Source organism: Equus quagga, chromosome 5 (genome assembly GCF_021613505.1).
Source record: "Equus quagga isolate Etosha38 chromosome 5, UCLA_HA_Equagga_1.0, whole genome shotgun sequence".
NCBI classification, from domain to species: Eukaryota; Metazoa; Chordata; class Mammalia; order Perissodactyla; family Equidae; genus Equus; species Equus quagga.
Window position 1 is genome coordinate 17,565,894 of NC_060271.1, and position 17,294 is coordinate 17,583,187.

At 47.8% G+C, this 17,294-nt stretch overlaps 1 protein-coding gene across 6 annotated transcripts in view; it reads left to right on the top strand.

Annotated features, from left to right (window-relative positions):
• The window catches only part of RIMS3 (regulating synaptic membrane exocytosis 3), a 38,701-nt gene extending 31,636 nt beyond the window's left edge, over positions 1 to 7,065 (top strand). For 3 of the 6 annotated variants that reach the window (XM_046663388.1, XM_046663389.1, XM_046663390.1), the window contains one exon: positions 970 to 7,065. In XM_046663388.1, coding sequence (XP_046519344.1) covers positions 970 to 1,182 — 213 coding nt within the window. In that variant the 3' untranslated portion in view covers positions 1,183 to 7,065. Of the gene's footprint in view, positions 1 to 78 lie in introns of all 6 variants that reach the window. The other 3 variants (XR_006888853.1, XM_046663392.1, XM_046663391.1) reach the window with 3 other exon arrangements.
• Positions 7,066 to 17,294: the final 10,229 nt, after the last annotated feature.

A 17,294-nucleotide genomic window follows, 5' to 3' on the forward strand; every position in this document is an offset into this window, starting at 1 on the left:
TAGGTGGGAGCAGAGTTTGTCGGCCGCCTCTTTCTTCCACCCGGTGCTAATGTTCATTGCACTTCGGCTCCACGCCAGGCTCCATGTCAGCTGCTTTCCAGTTGTGATCTCGTTTTATCCTGGAGATGATGCCGTGAAGTAGGTATGATTCGCCCCATTTTACAAATGAGGAAGCAGTCTCAGAAGATGAGTGACCTGCTTGAGGTTTCAGCTAGTGACTGGCAGAGCCAAGTTGAGCCCAGAGGCTCACCCCAACGACAAAGAGCGGCAGTGCCCTTCGCCGCAGCCCTGGGAGGGAGGGATCCTCATGTCCGTTTCATAGATGAGGTGCCTGAGGCAAAGAAGTTAAGTGGGGATAGAGCCAGTGGAGGTGGGTCTCTGTGTTCAGTCCTGGGTTCCCGTCCCAGCTTGATCACTTACCAGCTGTGGCGGTCTGTTGTGAAGATGAGACGAGAGAGGCATGTAGAGGCCTCGCATAGTGCCTGGCACACAGGCAGCTACTCGCTAAGCATCAGCAGTGATGGTGGGGGCTGCCTGCCTTGCCTGAGACCACGTGGGTAGCAGAGGTCCTAGACTCTGGGTCTGCTCCCTCCTGGGCAAGGCTGTCATCTGGGATGCCGGGAGGCTCTGGAAGTCAGACGCGGGTTCCAACCTCAGCTCTGCCACCAATTACTGTGTGTCTTTGGGTTAGTTAGTTAACTTCTCAGAGCTGCAGTTTCCTCTTTGTGGAAATAATAATACACAGCAGCTCTCCCTAGATGGTTGTGACAATCAGGATAATGTCTATAAAGTCTGTAGGATCAAGCGCAGCACATTGTAAGTGCTCAGTAAGTTGTTGCCTGAAATCAGTCTGAGTTCCGGCTCTTTCTGTCCCATCTGTGCCCAGGCAAAACTTGTAGATACCTGGGCCCCTCCCAGCCTAGGAGTGGAGGAGATGACTCAGCTCCTCTCTCTTTCTTCCCCTGCCAGGTGATTGTCTGGGGAGACTACGGCCGCATGGACCACAAGTGCTTCATGGGCATGGCCCAGATCATGCTGGACGAGCTGGACCTGAGTGCAGCGGTCGCCGGCTGGTACAAACTCTTCCCCACGTCCTCAGTGGCAGACTCCACGCTCGGATCCCTCACCAGGCGCCTGTCCCAGTCCTCCCTGGAGAGTGCCACCAGCCCCTCGTGCTCCTAAGGACCTCAGGAGGAGACTGGGCTGCAGTGTGGGAAGGAGTACCTGCTGGCCCCCACCTCCTCCCCTGTACATAGTCTTCATGTCTTTCTGGATCTCTTGCCCTGCTGCATGCCTGTTGGCTACTGGGCCCATCCCAGCTGGCAGTGGAGACTGTAGTGTGTGTGCGTGTGTCTTTGTGTGTGTGTCTGTGTGACCATGTTATATCTGTTCATATGTGTGGGTATAGTCAGTCTTGGTGACTACATGGGCTAAATCCATGTTTCTCTGTGTCTTGTTGAAAAGAAACCCAAAGGAGTGTTGTGTGGACACAAGTCCCCCTGAGTCCAGGGGTGGAAATGGGGGACGCAGCCATTGGTCCATTCTGCATGGTCCCGTGTCCGGGGCAGAGCCCGTGTGCCCTGCCTGTGCCTCCTCTTGGTGGTCCCTAGTTAGTTTTCTGTCGTGTCCTTTGTCCCACTTTGCCTCTCCCAGCACTGCTGCTCTTTTTTGAGGAATGTAGCGTCCCCTGTCGCTGGCCACTCTGAGGCCCCTCTGGGAACCCTGACACCCCTTCTCCCCACCCCAGCACCCTGGCAGCTCTTCCCACTGGATGCTTCTGCAGTGTGTAGCATGCTCACCTAGTGCCCTGGCCAGGGCCCCAGGGAGCAAAGATGCCCGGGAGCCCAGGGCTTGGGGACTGCTTTCTCCCTCGGGCCTCCTCCCTCCTGCAAGGTTGCTGGCCGCCTACCTTGGAGGGAGCTGCCTGTGCCTCCCTTAGCGTTGCTCTTCACCTCCCGTCTCCCTGCAAGCTGCCTCACCTCCCATATGCCAAAGGAGCTCTCCCAGTGGCCCCCAGGAGGTGTGATGGGAGGGTCACAACCTCCAGGAAGCCGGCCTCAGAGGGGATGTTATCTGCCAAAGCAGATAATCCCTGGAGGCACCTGTGTCCTCCCTGGGCCCTGAGGGTGGCCCTGTGCCCCTCCAGGCTCTTCCTGTTGAGGCCTGCTTGTGAGGAGGTGCCGAGGGCAGGGCTGTTTGCTGGAATTGGGAGGGTGGGGGCTGACTTGCTCTGAGCCACTGTCAAGAATTGAGAATTCCGTCTGACCTTTGCAGATTAGCTGCATGAAGCTGATCATTTGGGCTTCTGTTCTTTTGCTCATGTCCAGACCAGGGTTTCTGTCTAGGAGCTCAGACCTGCCTGAGCTCCAGCCTCCTGGCTCCGCAGACAGCTTGGCTCTGGACTCTAGACTGCCACAGTCACCAGCTCTGTACAAGCAATACTCCCCTGCAGCCCCCCGCCTCCCTGGGCGCCGGCGCCGCCCGCTGGAGCATGGCCTGGCCTGTTCTAAGCCCCTCTCCTGCCTCTGCTTTCTCCCGCTCTTGTCTAGTCAGAGCTTCCCAAAGCCACTCAAACCCTGACTTGATTTCATGGCTGGGCCCTGTTGGTGGGGACCAGTGCCTGGACTGGACCTTGTGAGACGCCTGCTGGGAATCCTGCAGTCTGGCTCAGGAATGCCCAGATCTGTCCCTCTCCCTCCTCAGGTCTAGGGCAGAAGGTGAGGGGTCACCCAGGAGACAGACACTGCAGCCTGTGGGTCCATGTCTGGTGGGGAGGAAAGAGGTGGCAGGAGGGGTCCAGGTAGAGGGCAGGCTCTCTCCGCCTCTTCCCCAGACATCAGCGCCTAGGGCTGCCATGACTGTAAGGCACGTCCTGACGTGAGGCGGGGGGAGCTGCCCAGGGGGCGGTGGAGAGGTCTCGGGGCCTGAGTGCTGGGCCTCCACTGGGAACCAAAGCCGATGGGCGTGGAGGTGGATCTGGAGGGAGGGATGGAGGAGCAGGCTCTCTGGAGATAAAGCCATCTCCACCCAAAGGGCCTTCTTCTGGCAGGGATCCGCATTAGGCCGAAGCCAGAGCCCTGTCACCTCCCTCCCAAGGAAACGAGGGAAAGAAGCCAGGACCCCATCGGTCCTGCCGCTGACAGACGAGTAGGTAAAGGAGTAAGGAAGCGGACGCAGTGAGCGCCTGTCTTCCGCTGGGGCCTCCCTTCCTGTATTATCACCGACGAAACCGTGTGTGTGCAGGAGGGGCAGGTGGCGGCTGGGTCGAATCTTCTCCTTCTGCAGAAATTCTCTCCCATTGTTGGGACTGGGTAATGCATGCATTTCTCGGGTTTCTAAAATGAGGCAAAGGGCTCTGGACCCTGAGCCTAGGGTGAGGAGAGGGAGGAAACCCACTTGCAAAAGGGCATCTTTACGTCCTGGCTGTGATGTCTTCACCTCTAGAGCTGCCACCCTCGGGATGCTGTGAAAATGCTCTATGCCTGCAGAATGGTGGGATTCTCAGGGATCCCCAGGACAGTGTAGACATTGGCTGATGACTGGTGATACCTAGACCATGCAGTCACTCCCAGAGGGTGGGGGGATTTCAATGAGGGCTGTCACCCTCATTCCTCCAGGGGCCCAGGGAGACAGTGAGAGGAGGCGGGGAGCTGCCAGCAGAGAGGCTGCCACTGGGGAGCTGTAGGCCATGTGCCCCTGCCTCTAGGGGAGGGCCAGTTACACAGGGGAAGTTCTAGCCAGTGGGGGCACCTAACATGTTGGTAATTTGTCTGACCTGCCTGCAATGCCCCGCTACCAAAACTGCCCAGGAGTTGGGCCTCTCCATGTTCACCTCTCTAATGGGAAGTAATCCCCCCAAGCTGACCTTGGGAATTAATTCTTTTTAATCTTTTGCACCAAATAAGTTACTAATCCCCACCAGGACCTTCCCCCGAGAGGGCGAAGTCGAGTGAGGCTGACACGTATGTGTGATGGTGAGTGGCTGGTTCTAGGGCCTGTTTCTCGGGATCCTGGATACAGAGCCTTGTCTGAGAAGCCGCTCTGGAGCTAGCCTGTCCCAGGAGAGCGGGGAGCCCGTGTGTGACTCCTGGCCTTCCCTGGGGTGGGGAGCCTCTGTCCCTTGAAGAGGGGATGGTGGGAAAGGAGGGAACATGATCCCCCCGAGTTCTGCCTAACCTGGGGCCAGCTCACTGCCAGGTACAGTGTCCCAGCTCCAAATGCTCCCTCACCCCAGATGAAGCCTGGAGCTGGTTACAGCCTGGGGCTTTGGCATTGCATCTTCCTCTGCTCGGCCAGGATGCGTGGAAGATGTGGCAAAGATAGGAGTGGCCCTGTGGCCAGGAACCACGATGGATGATTCAGAGCATCTGGCTTCACGTTTCTGCTCTGTTCCATCTGTCCCACCTCCTTCATAGACTCCTTCCCTACAGGGAAGTAGTGATGGGTCTTTAGTATGAACCGGGCTCCAGCAAATGGGGCCAAGTCTTGGTTTGACAAGGGGGATTTGATCCTTCAGGGAAGAACTCTCTTCAAAACTACTCCCCATCCAGTCTCTCCCACCACCCAGCTCTCCTAGGAAAGGAGCATGGAGGCGGCCTTTGGGATGCAGTGAGTCCTAGGCATTGCCAGCATTTCATGGAGCTGAGGCAGAACCTGGGAGCTCCAGAGAGAGGGCACCATGTAGCTCGTCACTCATGGGACCAGCGGTTAGAGCATTGGTCAGGCCATTTCTCCCAGGGGCATGACACCCCCAGGGCAAGCATGCCTGAGCTCGTCTTTACTGCCAGCCTTGAGGAGAGCAGACACCCCCCCCCCCCTTTAAAGACAATAGAGCCCTCCAAGGGTACTTCTTTGGAAGTGAAATGTAGCACAATCTTAGACTGCATTACCAGGAGCCCCGACATGCTCCTGGGGTTCTTGCTGCACGCCCTGCTGCCCAGGAGACGCTCCTCCTCCCTGGGGCTCCAGAGCTCCTAGTACCTCTGATTCCCCATCTTCCTTGGCCCGGAAAGCAGCAGGGCTTCTGGTTCTCTGATTGCTTCCTGCACTGTGCAAACTCTGTACGAGACATTGCTGCCTTTGCATGATGTTGTAGACGAGTGGTCCTTCCCTGGGGGAGAGGGAGGGCACATCATTCAGGGCCGGGAGGTTGTCCAGCAGTGTTGGCCGTAGCCCGAGGAGACGGAAGAGAGGCCTGCTCCCCGCTGACTGCCTCCCACCCCCCCAACCCCCCCATCTCTTCCTCTCCTTGTGCTTTCGTCTACAACATCCTGACCCGTAAAGAGATTCTTTAAAATGCTGCTTCCTCTACTGGGTGATAGTTCACTGAACGGTCAGGAGGTGATGGGAATGTAGACCATCCCCTGCCTGCTCCCTCAAGTCTGCTTTTCGCTCAGATCAGAAGAGACTGGGGCAAAACTGAACAATCATGATCGAAGGGCAGGGGAGCCCTGCCTCGTCCGGTGAGGGCTGCTGGGGGCTGGATCGGCCTGGTCTGGCTGGGAAAGGGTTCTTTTGAAAGAGTGCCTGAGCATCTCAGAACAATGTCAGTGATGCCAAAGAGAGCGACTTGGCCTCCTTGGGCACCAACGCTGCTGGCTGAGCTGCACAACCGCGGCTCAGGTGTTGGCCTGCCTGATGGTGGGACCTTGTTCTCTGACAAAGGGCTTAATCTTTCCATGTAGCAAAGCAACTCCCCCTCCCCCTAATCTTGAGCTCGGGCTTTTATGGGCCCAGCAAGGCTGTGCCTGTGAGGGAAACCACAGCAGTGAGAGACACTTGCATTCCCTCAGGGGCCTGGACTGGCTGGGGCAAGTGCTGGTTGAGAGGCGGGAATGTTAAGTGCTTTGGGAAACCCGTCCAGGGCTCTGGCCGGAAACTTGGCCAGTAAGGACAGGGACCTTGGGCCTCCCAAGGAGTTCACACTGATGCCAGGAAGAGTCCTTGGGACTGAGTTCCAGAGAGTTTGGCTAACAGAAATGGGCTCTGGGAATTTCCAGGGCAACAGAGCACCCGTCCCACTGGTCAGTGGCCTGGACAGCTGGCTACAGAGAATCAAAGGCTGTTATATACGGTTTGGCCAGAAACTGTGACCCCGTGCAAGACTCCTCACTTTTCTGGGCCTCAGCTTCCTCATCTGCAAACTCAGAGCATTTGCTAGTTGCTCCATGGTTCCCTCCAGGTTTTAAAAGTCTGATCTGGAGCTGATGAGGTTTGCGAGCCTGATACACCCGGCACCTGGTTCCACGGGCTGGTTTCTTCCAGCCCTGAGTGCCCAAGCTGGGTGCAGATCCTCCTCCACCCACGCCCGGATGCTGCCTCTGACAAGAACTCTGGGAATCCTAACAGACTCTGCTTCCACCTCTGCGGTCTGCTTTCTCTCTTTTCTTCTTGTGTAATGGGGAGAAATACTTGAGGGTGGTCTACAATGGACAGTTTTCAAGGTGCTGATGTGACGTCACCACCTCAGCTGCATCCTGCGTGGGTCAGTATCCCCACCAGCGCATGAGGCTGGGTCGGTCCTCATTTCTGCTTCTAGAATGACATCAGTGGAGGAACTGAACATCTGAGAATATTAAAAGGAAATGCTCTCTGATGGGAGGGAACTTACTTCCCTTCAAAGTGTTTGACTTCTTAAAGCCACTTCTCTCTCCAGGATGTCTTTTACCAGACATCTCAGCAGGCAGAGTGGCTGCCTCCTTTGGGAAAGTTGGCCTGATTGTTCTATCCACTCCTTTAGAATATAAATTCACAGGAGGCAGGATCCCCTTTTTTAGAATTTCCAAATGCATCCTGCAAAGAAAGAGAGAGCTGATAGGGACTGACAAGCACACTGTTTAGATAAGAAGCAATTAGCCTTTTATATCTGTGCTCTATACATTTTCTATGTGCAGCATATTTCCAAACTTCTCGTGGCTCCTGGGTGGCAGGTGGACAGCTGAGAAGGACTGCCGGCTGTTTCGTACAACGTTCTTGCCAATTCCCTTGAGGAGAAAATTCTTCACGTGGCTTCTGCATGTACAGTATTTGAGCAGCAAAAAATGATTAAAGTCAGTTTGAAAATGATCTCGTGTGTTGCTTTCTGTGGACGGTTCTTGATTCTAGGAGAGAGAAAACAGGGTTCCAGGTGACTAAAACAGGAGGAAGAGGCTGCCATGGCTGAGAGGCAGGAGAGGCTGGGACCTCTTAGAGAAAGCCCTGGAAGATCTGACCTGGGCCTCTGACTCCTGTTGGGAATTCTTGCCACAGTGATGTCCTTGGGCCATGGTCTCTGACTGGTCCAGGCGGCATCCCAGCTCTGTCTCCCAGGGTCCCTGCTTACAGGTCCCCAAAGCCTTCTATTCCCACAGATGAGACAAGGGATGCCCAGAGCCAAAGAGAGGGGAAGGTGAGATGGAGCTAAGGCCACTGCTTTTGACCCACTGTTCATTCCTTTCTGAGCTCTTGGGTCCAGCAGCTCCGCTCAGGCATGGGTTGGGGCAACCATTCTTCTTTCAGCCACACCTGATACTGGCAGTAAACGTAGCAGTTGACCTCCAGCGCTGTGAATGACAGCAGTCATTGACCCCTGGAGCACCCTTTCACCTCCTTGCCTCAGGGAGGGACTGAAAGGTATGTCAACAATATGTCACTTCTGAGCAGAGCCATTGTCCCCTAGGGTTGGGTCTAGGGATGCAGAATATTGACAAAGGAAGAGTAGCAATGTCGTAGCACTTGCTTGCTAGGGGAAAGGCTGGCATCCTGCATCCCAAGAGCCCTCCAGGGTGCCCTCCACTGCTTTGCCCCTTGCTGTTGGCCTTGTAGTTCCAGTGGGCACCATCTCTTGAGGGAAGGCTCAGGAGAGCAGTATATGAGCTCTGGGGCTCCCTTGGGTTCTATCTTTTACTGCCTTTCCACTTCTGCTCTCTCCCTGAGACATCCTATATACTCTTAGGAGTATACAGTTCTGGCCAACAAAATTCTTTCCAAAAAAAAGACAAAAGGGACAGACAACAAAAACTGAGATCCAGAGAAAGAAATTCTGAAGGATGTTCTTCAGATGAAAGGAATATAGCACATACCTCATAGGGTTATTGGGGATTAAAATGAGGTAATATGTTTAAAGCACCCAGAACAGTGCCTGGCACACAGTAATACTATGTTTGCTATTTTTAAGGAAAATGATCCTAGATGGAAGGGCTGAGATGCAGGAAGGAAAAGTGAGCAAAGAAATAGGTTTTAAAATTAGTAAATATTAACATACACAGATTGTAAAACTATAGCAATGTTTAGTTTGTAAAATTAAAGAAATATAATCATGAACTAAAATATTGGACTATGATAGCACACAAATTGGTCCTTGGAACATTCTTGAGGAGGCTAAAGACATTGAATAACCTCAATCTTCCTTAAGTATCCATTCTAAAACCTAGAGTAAATACTAAGAAAATAGAAATAGAATTGAGTAGATGCAAAAACCTTAAATATAAGCTATGAACTCCAATAGTGTATTAAAAAATGATACATCATAATCAAGTGGCGTTTACCCCAGGAGTGCAAAGGTGGTTCATTATCATCAGGAAAATTCATCACATTAATAGACTAAAGAAGAAAAATCATGTAATTATCCTAATGAAGAAAGAGCATTTTATAAGGTCTAATTATATTCATTATAAAAACTTTTAGCAAATAGAAGGTAATTTTCTTAATTTGATAAAAGTCATATACCAAAAAACTAACAGCAAATATGTTAATGGAAACACTTTTGACACAGTTGCCTTAAGATGAATACGAGGGGGCTCACTATCATTGCTACCTTTTAATGTAGTTCTAGGAATCCTGTGCAACGCCATAAAAAAAAGAGTTGAAAAATTGAAAAAGAAGAGATAAAACTATCATTTATAGATAATTTGACCACAACCTAATTTTTAAAAAACAGAATCACTAGAACTAATAAGAGCATTCAGCAAAGTTGCTAGATGTAAGATCACCCTACAAAAATCAATTGCATTTTTCTATAACAGCTATAACCAATAAATAATAAACGTGAGATATTAGACACAATAGCAATTAAAATTATAAGGTAGGGATTATTTAAGAATATACAAGACGTCTATGGAGAGAATTTTCTAACTCTGATAGAAGAGTTAACAATCTGAATAAATAAAGAGACATTCCCTGTTCTTGGATGAGAAGGTTTAATATATAGATATTAACTCTCCCCAAACGAATCTATAAATTCTATGTAATCTAAATAAAATTTTCAGTTGGTAAGTTAAGAACTAAGCTAACTCTCCAACTTATACGCAATAGTACAAGGCCATGAATGGTTAAATCAACTTCTGTTTAAAGAAGAGAAAACTCAAAGATTGACACGTATATCTGGAAATTAATATGTGGCAAAGGGGGCACCTTCAAACAATGGGAAAAGATGGGATGTTTGAAATATGTATTAGAAAAGCTGATTCACTATCTGGACAAAACAATCCCTAACTAAACAAAGATGCAGAGATAAGCCCTCGATGGCTGAATAGACCCAAAATCAAAAGGTAAAATGCAAAGTCAATAAAAGTTGTGAACTAAGTTGTGAACTGAGGGCAAGGAAGAACTTTTAATATTTCAAAAGCACAAATCACGCATTAAAAATTGTAATGTGATTACATTAAAAGTAAGGATTTCTATTTAATGAATGACATCATGAACAAAAATTAATACACAGATTACAGAATGGTAATTTACAACGTCAAAAAATGGCAAGGGATTAATGTCTAGAATCTACAAGGAAGTCCTGCAAATTGACAATAAAAAGATAACTTCAGTGGGAAAATGGGCAAAGGAAATGAACAGGCAAACTCCAAAAGTTAATAAGCATATGAAAACAGCCTCAGAATCATTAAATCAGAGAAATGCAAATTAAAACAATAATAGGATATTACTTTCTACCTATAATAGACTGGCAAAAATTAGAAAACTGGATAATGTCAAATGATGATAGGCACATGCGGATACAGTTGTGCAGCCATTTTAGAAAGCAATCTGACACTACCTGGGCCAATTATTTGCAGACTCTATGACCAGTAAATTTCTATATAGATCTGTTGAAGGGACATGTACAAGGATATTCACTGAAGCATTATTTGTGGTGGCATGTGGTAGGCAGAATAATGGCCCCCTGAAGATGCCCACAACCTAATGCCCAGAACCTGTGAATATGTTAATTTACATGGCAAAAGGGACTTTGCAGATATGATTAAAGACTCTGAGATAAGGATATTATAAGGAGATTATCTGGATGGGCCCAATCTAATCATCTGGCTCTTGAAAAGTGGAAAGCTTTTCCCACCTGTGATTAAAGGGAGATGTGGTTGGAGAAGAATGGCCAGAGAGCTGCAGTGTGAAATTAAAGACCTAACTGTATAGAGAGTTAGTCATACCATGTTCATGGATTGAAAAACACAATAGTGTTAAGATGTCTGTTCTCTCCTAATTTATCTCTGGATTTAATGCACTTTCAGGAAACATCCTAGCAGGCTTTTTCAATAAATTGACATGCTGATATTAAAATTTATTTGGAAATGCAAAGGACATTGAATAGCTAAAACAATTTTGAAAAAGAACCAAGTTGGAAGACTTATGTTACCGGATTACAAGACTTACTACAAAGTAACAATGGTATTGGTATGAGGATAGACATAAAGATCAACAGAACAAAGCGGTGTGCAGAAACAGACTTAACACATAGCCAATTGATTTTTGACAAAGTTGCCAAAGTAATTTAATAATCTTTTCAACAAATGATGCTGCAACAACTGGATACTTGAATGGAAAAATATGAACCTCAACCCTTCACATTATACACAAAAATTAACTAAAAATGGATCATAGACCTATAAGCTAAAATGATAAAACTTTTGGGAAAAAATATAGGAAAAAAACCTTCACAAATTTATGGTAGGCAGTGATGTCTTAGAACATAAAAAGCACTAACTCTAAAACAAAAATAAAACGATAAGTTGGATTTCATCAAAATTAAAATTTCTTCTCTTTGAAAGACACTATTAAGGCTCATAATAAGATGACAACTTAATAAGACAACCAAAGTAAAAATAGGCAAAAGATTTGAACAGAAGTGTCACAAAAGAAGATATAAAGTACATGAAAAGGTACTCATTACCATTATTCATCAAGCAGCTGCATACCCACTAGCATAGCTAAAATTAAAGACTGACAGTATCTAGTGTTGGTGGGGACATGGAGCGGCATTTTTGATAGAAATATAAAATAGTACAACCACTTGTTGTTTGTAATAGTTTGGCAATTTCTTATAAATTTCTCATTTGCTTACCACAGAGCCCAGCAACTCCACTCCTGGGTATTTATCAGGAAAAATGAAAATATACGTCCACCCAAGGGCAAAAATGCTCATGGCAGCTTTATTCATAATAGCCCCAAATTGGAAACAATACAAATGTCCAATGTATCTGTCAGGGTTCAATCAGAATACAGAAACCACACAGTAATCTGAACAAGGAAATTTTAACGTTAAAAATTATTAACCGTAGCTGGGGAGTAACTGTGACGGCGTACAGAGAACTCCACAGAATACCATCTGTAAATCAGATCCTGATGGTTGTGTAGGATCTGGACTATGGTCACCTTCCAAACCCCACGACCTTGTAAATGCCAGGGTAAGGGCCATGTGAGAGGATCACAGCTTTAGCAGGAATGTTGGAAACCTTCCGTCTCCCCACAGGAGGTAGATTCTCAGAGTGGGAAAGCCTTGACAGTCATAGAGGATTATCCTGGATTATTCCTGGGATACGGATGAGATGGTGCAACTGGAAGAAAGTTACCCAGGAAATGCCAGTCCTGGTCTGTCTGAGGAGAGGCCCCTGCATTCTTCTCTAGCCCAGCCATCACTGGTCCTGCATCTTCCATGGTTTGGCCATAGGCCCAAGTGGTGTGAGGGGCCAGTTACAGAGGGAGTTGCCCTTCAAGACTGGCCAACCAGGCAGGGATAAGGGACACAGGAGGAGCAAACTGCCTAAGGAAAAGGGACTTGCTAAAGATCACCACAGCTTCCGAAAGTGGGAGGCGTTGTGGACATATAACAGTAACAGCTGTAATTAATAATAATAATCATTATAAGAACAAGTTGTGAAGAAGTCGCAGAAGAAACCCGGCAAGCAGCTCCTTTATGAGTAAAGCCTAACCATGGGTGTTGACCCATTGGCCAACGTTCGCTGGTGCTGGTGGTCGAATAGTAAGTCTCTAGTCTTGACTCGTGTGTGTGTGTGTGTGTGTGTGTACTTGCTTTAGAACTCCAGAGACTGATAAAGAACATCTACTGACATTCAGGAAAATCTGTAAAATATGGGCTGGTTATAAAAGTCTTCACTTCAACAAAGCCAAAAGTTATCTTGCAGGTTTGATAAAATTATTTCACCTCCTAGGTTCTGGGCATATCATTGGCTCAGGGGAAGTGTGCTGAACTTGCCTTGTGAATACATATAACGAATGATTGGTCATCCCAACAAGAACGTTTGTACGTGAATGATGGAAGATCAGACTGGAGCACCCTTTAACTCAGCAGTCCCGGTGCTGGGCACCTGGCCCAGAGAACTCTCACATGGTATCAAAGGGGGCGTGTAGAAGGACGGTCGGTGCGGAATTGTCCTCCATGGTGGAGAGTTTGAGGTAAGCTCGGTGTCTGTCTATCAGTGGGGAATGGATGACTTTAATATGGAGGAGAAACTCGGCGGGATGCAGTGTATAAGTCAGAAGCACAGATGACATACACACACATAAATCTTAAAACTAGAGTTCTGGGTGAAAAGGTAGTAAACAGAACAAAGTCTAGCGCCTAATATCGCATACGAAAATTAAAAATACAGCTCACAAAATAGCACCCCATATTTTGCGAGAAGACATGCACATACAGGTCAAAATATTTCTAGAAGTTTTTTTATGGGAGGAGTAGAAGCGAGAAATGGGCATGAAAGTGAATAAACAACACGAGAGGGGCCTTGCGCAGGCCAATGATGAACGCATGTTATGAACTGAGGAGAATGATGAACTCAGTCCTCTGCTTTTGAGGCTAAACAAAAAGTGTTCCTCATCCCAGGATAAATGTATTCTACGGCCAAATGGACCTCAACTGATCAGGATGATAGAGAAGCAAACCGAGAGATCCAAACCGAGTTTTTTGGAGTGTATAAAAATTCTGGGAAAACAGAACGTCTCAGGGGCACCCCATTCACACCGTTGGCAGGCCAAAGCTGCCTCGCACGTCCGTGCGGTGCGGATCTCTATCCAGCGTTGTGGTGACGGGAAGTGTAGATACAGGATGGCGTGTGGCTGTGTGTCTATCAGAGTCCAGGACTTAGTGTTGAGCTGAACAGGGACAATAGGAATTCAGAGTCTACTTGCAATTTGCCCTAAGCTCTACCTCCTACGGAGTCTCTTACATAAAAATTATCCGAGCTCCATTTATAGTTGACGTAAGGAATGGGAATGGAGGCACATACTGAACTCGGGCAGCAAGATAACCAAGACATGGGGGTGGCTGAGAACCCCATCTTGGGAAAGAGACTTTTACCTGAGGGAGGTGCCCCTCCAGGTTGTATGCCTGCTGGTCGTCATTCAGTGTCCTCCACGTGCACAGGTCACCAGGATGCTGGGTACCGCCTTCCCAGGAGTTCTGCAATGGGGACACAACGCCCCCATGGCAGAGTGTGGAGCTTATTTGGCCTGATGAGGGCTGGTTGGGGCAGATGTCCTAGCAGGAGCCAGGGAGGCCGATCTGGGCCCAAGGCCCATGCAGGTAGGGGAAGAGGCAGGGTGAGGAGGAGGGGCGGGGGGAAAGGGAGGAGTGTGGGAGAAGAGGGGAGCAAGTCGGAAGGGGCGGCGAATGGAAGGAAGAGGGAGAGGAGGAGGGCAGGTAGTCGGAGGAGCAGGAGGACAGGCGAGGGTGGAGGGGACCCAGACAGGGAGGTGGGAAGGGGGGAAGTTGGTAAGAGGAGGGAGACGGTCTGGGCAGGAGGCAGGAAGAGGACAAGGTTGGTCTGAGTAGCTGATGACCGAGGCAGGCACAGGGCGAAGAGACAGAGAAGACATAGGGACAAGGGGCAGGACAGGGGGGAGGGAGGGAGCTGGAAGCTGAGCCGGAGCAGGGGAAGAAGGATGATGAAGAGGAGGTTGAGCAGGAATGAGACAGGGCAGCTTCTTCTGCATGGCTCTCCTTGAGAAATGAGGGTCTGTGTGATGCGGTCATTGTTCTACATTCTTTCTTTGCTTGATTCCGTTATCACTTAGATTCCATTAAAAAGAGAGTCCAAGATTCTGACATTTTGACTTGGAAGCTACCTTGAGATCCTTGAATATAGCTTTCTCCATCTTACATTTTAAGAAAGAGAAGCCCAGAGGGTTGTCCAAAGTCACCCAACAGTTAGGGGCACAGTTTGGACCGAATTCAATCCAGAGCTCATCAAAACAATGCCAGGTTGACCAGGCAGTGGATGAAAGCGCAGGGCTCTCCAGGGAGTCCAGGGGCCCTCTGGCCATTAGGGCTCACTCTAGACAGAGGCAATGGAGGCAGCCACTCTCTATCATCCTGTAAGGAGCCTTGAAAGGCACCATCTATTCCTGTCTAGCCATTGCCAGAACCTGCAATAAGCCCCTGATCTCCGCACCACAGGAAAGCCTACTGCATATGCCCAGGAGAGGGACTGAACATGAAGGAAACATCAATACTGACCCACTCCCCAAGCAAGAATTGAGCTCAGATCCTAGCCTGGGCTGTGGGGATCTGGGGAGGAAGGTCCCAGAGCAGGAGAAGGGGGCCAGGAGTTTAGAGCCTCCTTCTAGTCCTTGCGTTAGATACTCCCACACTTTTCTCACCTTTTGTCTCATTAGAAGTTCACCAGGCAGGGATGTTACCTCTATTTCAAGGAAGAAGAAACTACGTCCATATGGGGGTAGACACTTGCCCAGGGCCACACAGCCTTGGACCAGAATTCCTGTCATCTGGTTCTGTGCTCTTTCCATTAAATGGCTACATTGGGAAATGGGATGGGAACATAAGGGGACAAGGACGTACTGACAGCAGCCACAATCACCTTCAGCCTAGAGTGTTCTTTGAGCCTATGAGAATCTCATTCTCAATGTCCCACTTTCCTGGCCGTATCCTGGGTCTGGTCTCTTTGCCACCCACCTCCAACACCTGCCCTGAGGGCCTCCAACAGCAGGGCCTGTAGGTAAAGAGGCATACTCATCAGATTGGGCAGGTCATGCTGCTATGGCAAACCCTGAAATCTCAGCGGATTAGCACAATAAAGGCTTATTTATCATTCATGTCATAATCTAATGAGGGTTGGGCCACAATTGGGCATTTGTCCTCCAAGCAGTGATGCAGGGACATCTTGTACCTATTCCCTAGGGGACACACGGCTTCCGAGGTCACTGAGAAGGGGAAAGAGCTGGGGGATATCATCTGGGATTTTAGTTCCATATTATTCTTCTAAAATGTTTCTTCTTTTTTTTTTTTAAGATTTTATTTTTTCCTTTTTCTCCCCAAAGCCCCCTGGTACATAGTTGTACATTCTTAGTTGTGGGTCCTTCTAGTTGTGGCATGTGGGACGCCGCCTCAGCGTGGTTTGATGAGCAGTGCCATGTCCGCGCCCAGGATTCGAACCGATGAAACACTGGGCCGCCTGCAGTGAAGTGTGCGAACTTAACCACTCGGCCACGGGGCCAGCCCATTCTAAAATGTTTCTTAGTCAACACGCATTTTAACTTATTAATAAAGTTTACTCACTTCTTGTTTATTACTGCTTTTAATATCTAACTTCTTCCTCTTAGATTAATTTTCTTCTGCATCCCCAGTAATTCATCCAGGGAGGGTCTGTGAGTGAAAATGTCTATTTTTTCCTCCACCTGAGAATGAGAGTTTAGTTGAGTTTAGAGTTTTACATTCAACATTATTTGCTCTCAGAAACTTGAAACCATTGCTTCACTACATTTTGCGACAATAGAACAGCGCCTAGCATCAAATAGGTGCCTAAGAAGTATTTGTTGAATAAGTAGGCAAAATTCATATAAAACAATTTTTATTTCAGCACACTCATAATTTAAAAATCTGGAAAGATTCTAAGCGTCCACAGAATATAGAAATGAATAAGATAATAAATGTTCTTGGAAAGGCCTATTATCAGAAACAAAATTTTGCTTTCAAAGGCTATTGAAATACTGTCACATTTATATTGTTTTGCCAGTTGATTTTTTGTAATAATAATATTTCCACAGGGCTTTAACAGTCCAGATAAGCATTGTTCCCGTTTTTCGGATGAGCTGAGACACAAGAGTTTGAGGTCACTCACGCAGCGTGAGAGAGTCAGGATGCAAACTCCACCAGTCCCTGTGAGCCTCCAGCCTCCTGTCCTCTATCTTCACTGCCTTCAAGAGCCAAATGTAGAAACAGTAGGGGGACAGGAGGAGAATGTTTTTTAATAATTTAGTGGTTGGAAGGTTTTCCTCAGGAAAACACAAACATTATGAAATGAAACTCAAGCAAACTTAACTCCATAAACAATGAAAATGTCTGCATTCCTGAAGACTCCATAAGCCAAGCTAAAAAGCAAATGACAGACTGGGAGAAAATACTTGCAACCTCTAAAACAGAGGAGAGATTACTATCCGGATTACATATAAAGGTCATAACAATCAACAAGAACAGTATTCTGGGTGTTTGGATGCGATTAACATTTAAATGGGTGGACTTTGAGTAACGCAGGCTGCTCTCCATAATGTGAATGGGCCTCGACCCATCAGTTGAAGGTCTGAATAGAAAGACTTCCCTCCTCCAGGCAAGAGAGCCTTCTCTAGCAGACAGCCTTCAGACTCAAACTGCAACATCAGCTCCTCTGGGTCTCTGGACTGCAGGCCCACCTTGCAGATTTTGGACTTTCCAGTCTCCATAACTGTGCGAACCAATTCCTTATAATAAATTCCTATATAACAAATATTATATTAATGTATTGTATTAAGTATATTACATATATTATCTAAATGTAATATAACATATAACTATATAATGTAATAATTATAATTAACATTAATTATAATAATATAGTTAATACTAATTAATACACATATATATCTTATTGATTCTGTTTCTCTGGAGAACACTGAGTAACACAGTCTATTAAAAGTTCAAGGGGGCTGGCCCAGTGGCACAGCGGTTAAGTGCGCACATTCCACTTCAGTGGCCCGGGGTTCACCGGTCTGGCTTCTGGGTGCGGACATGGCACCACTCATAA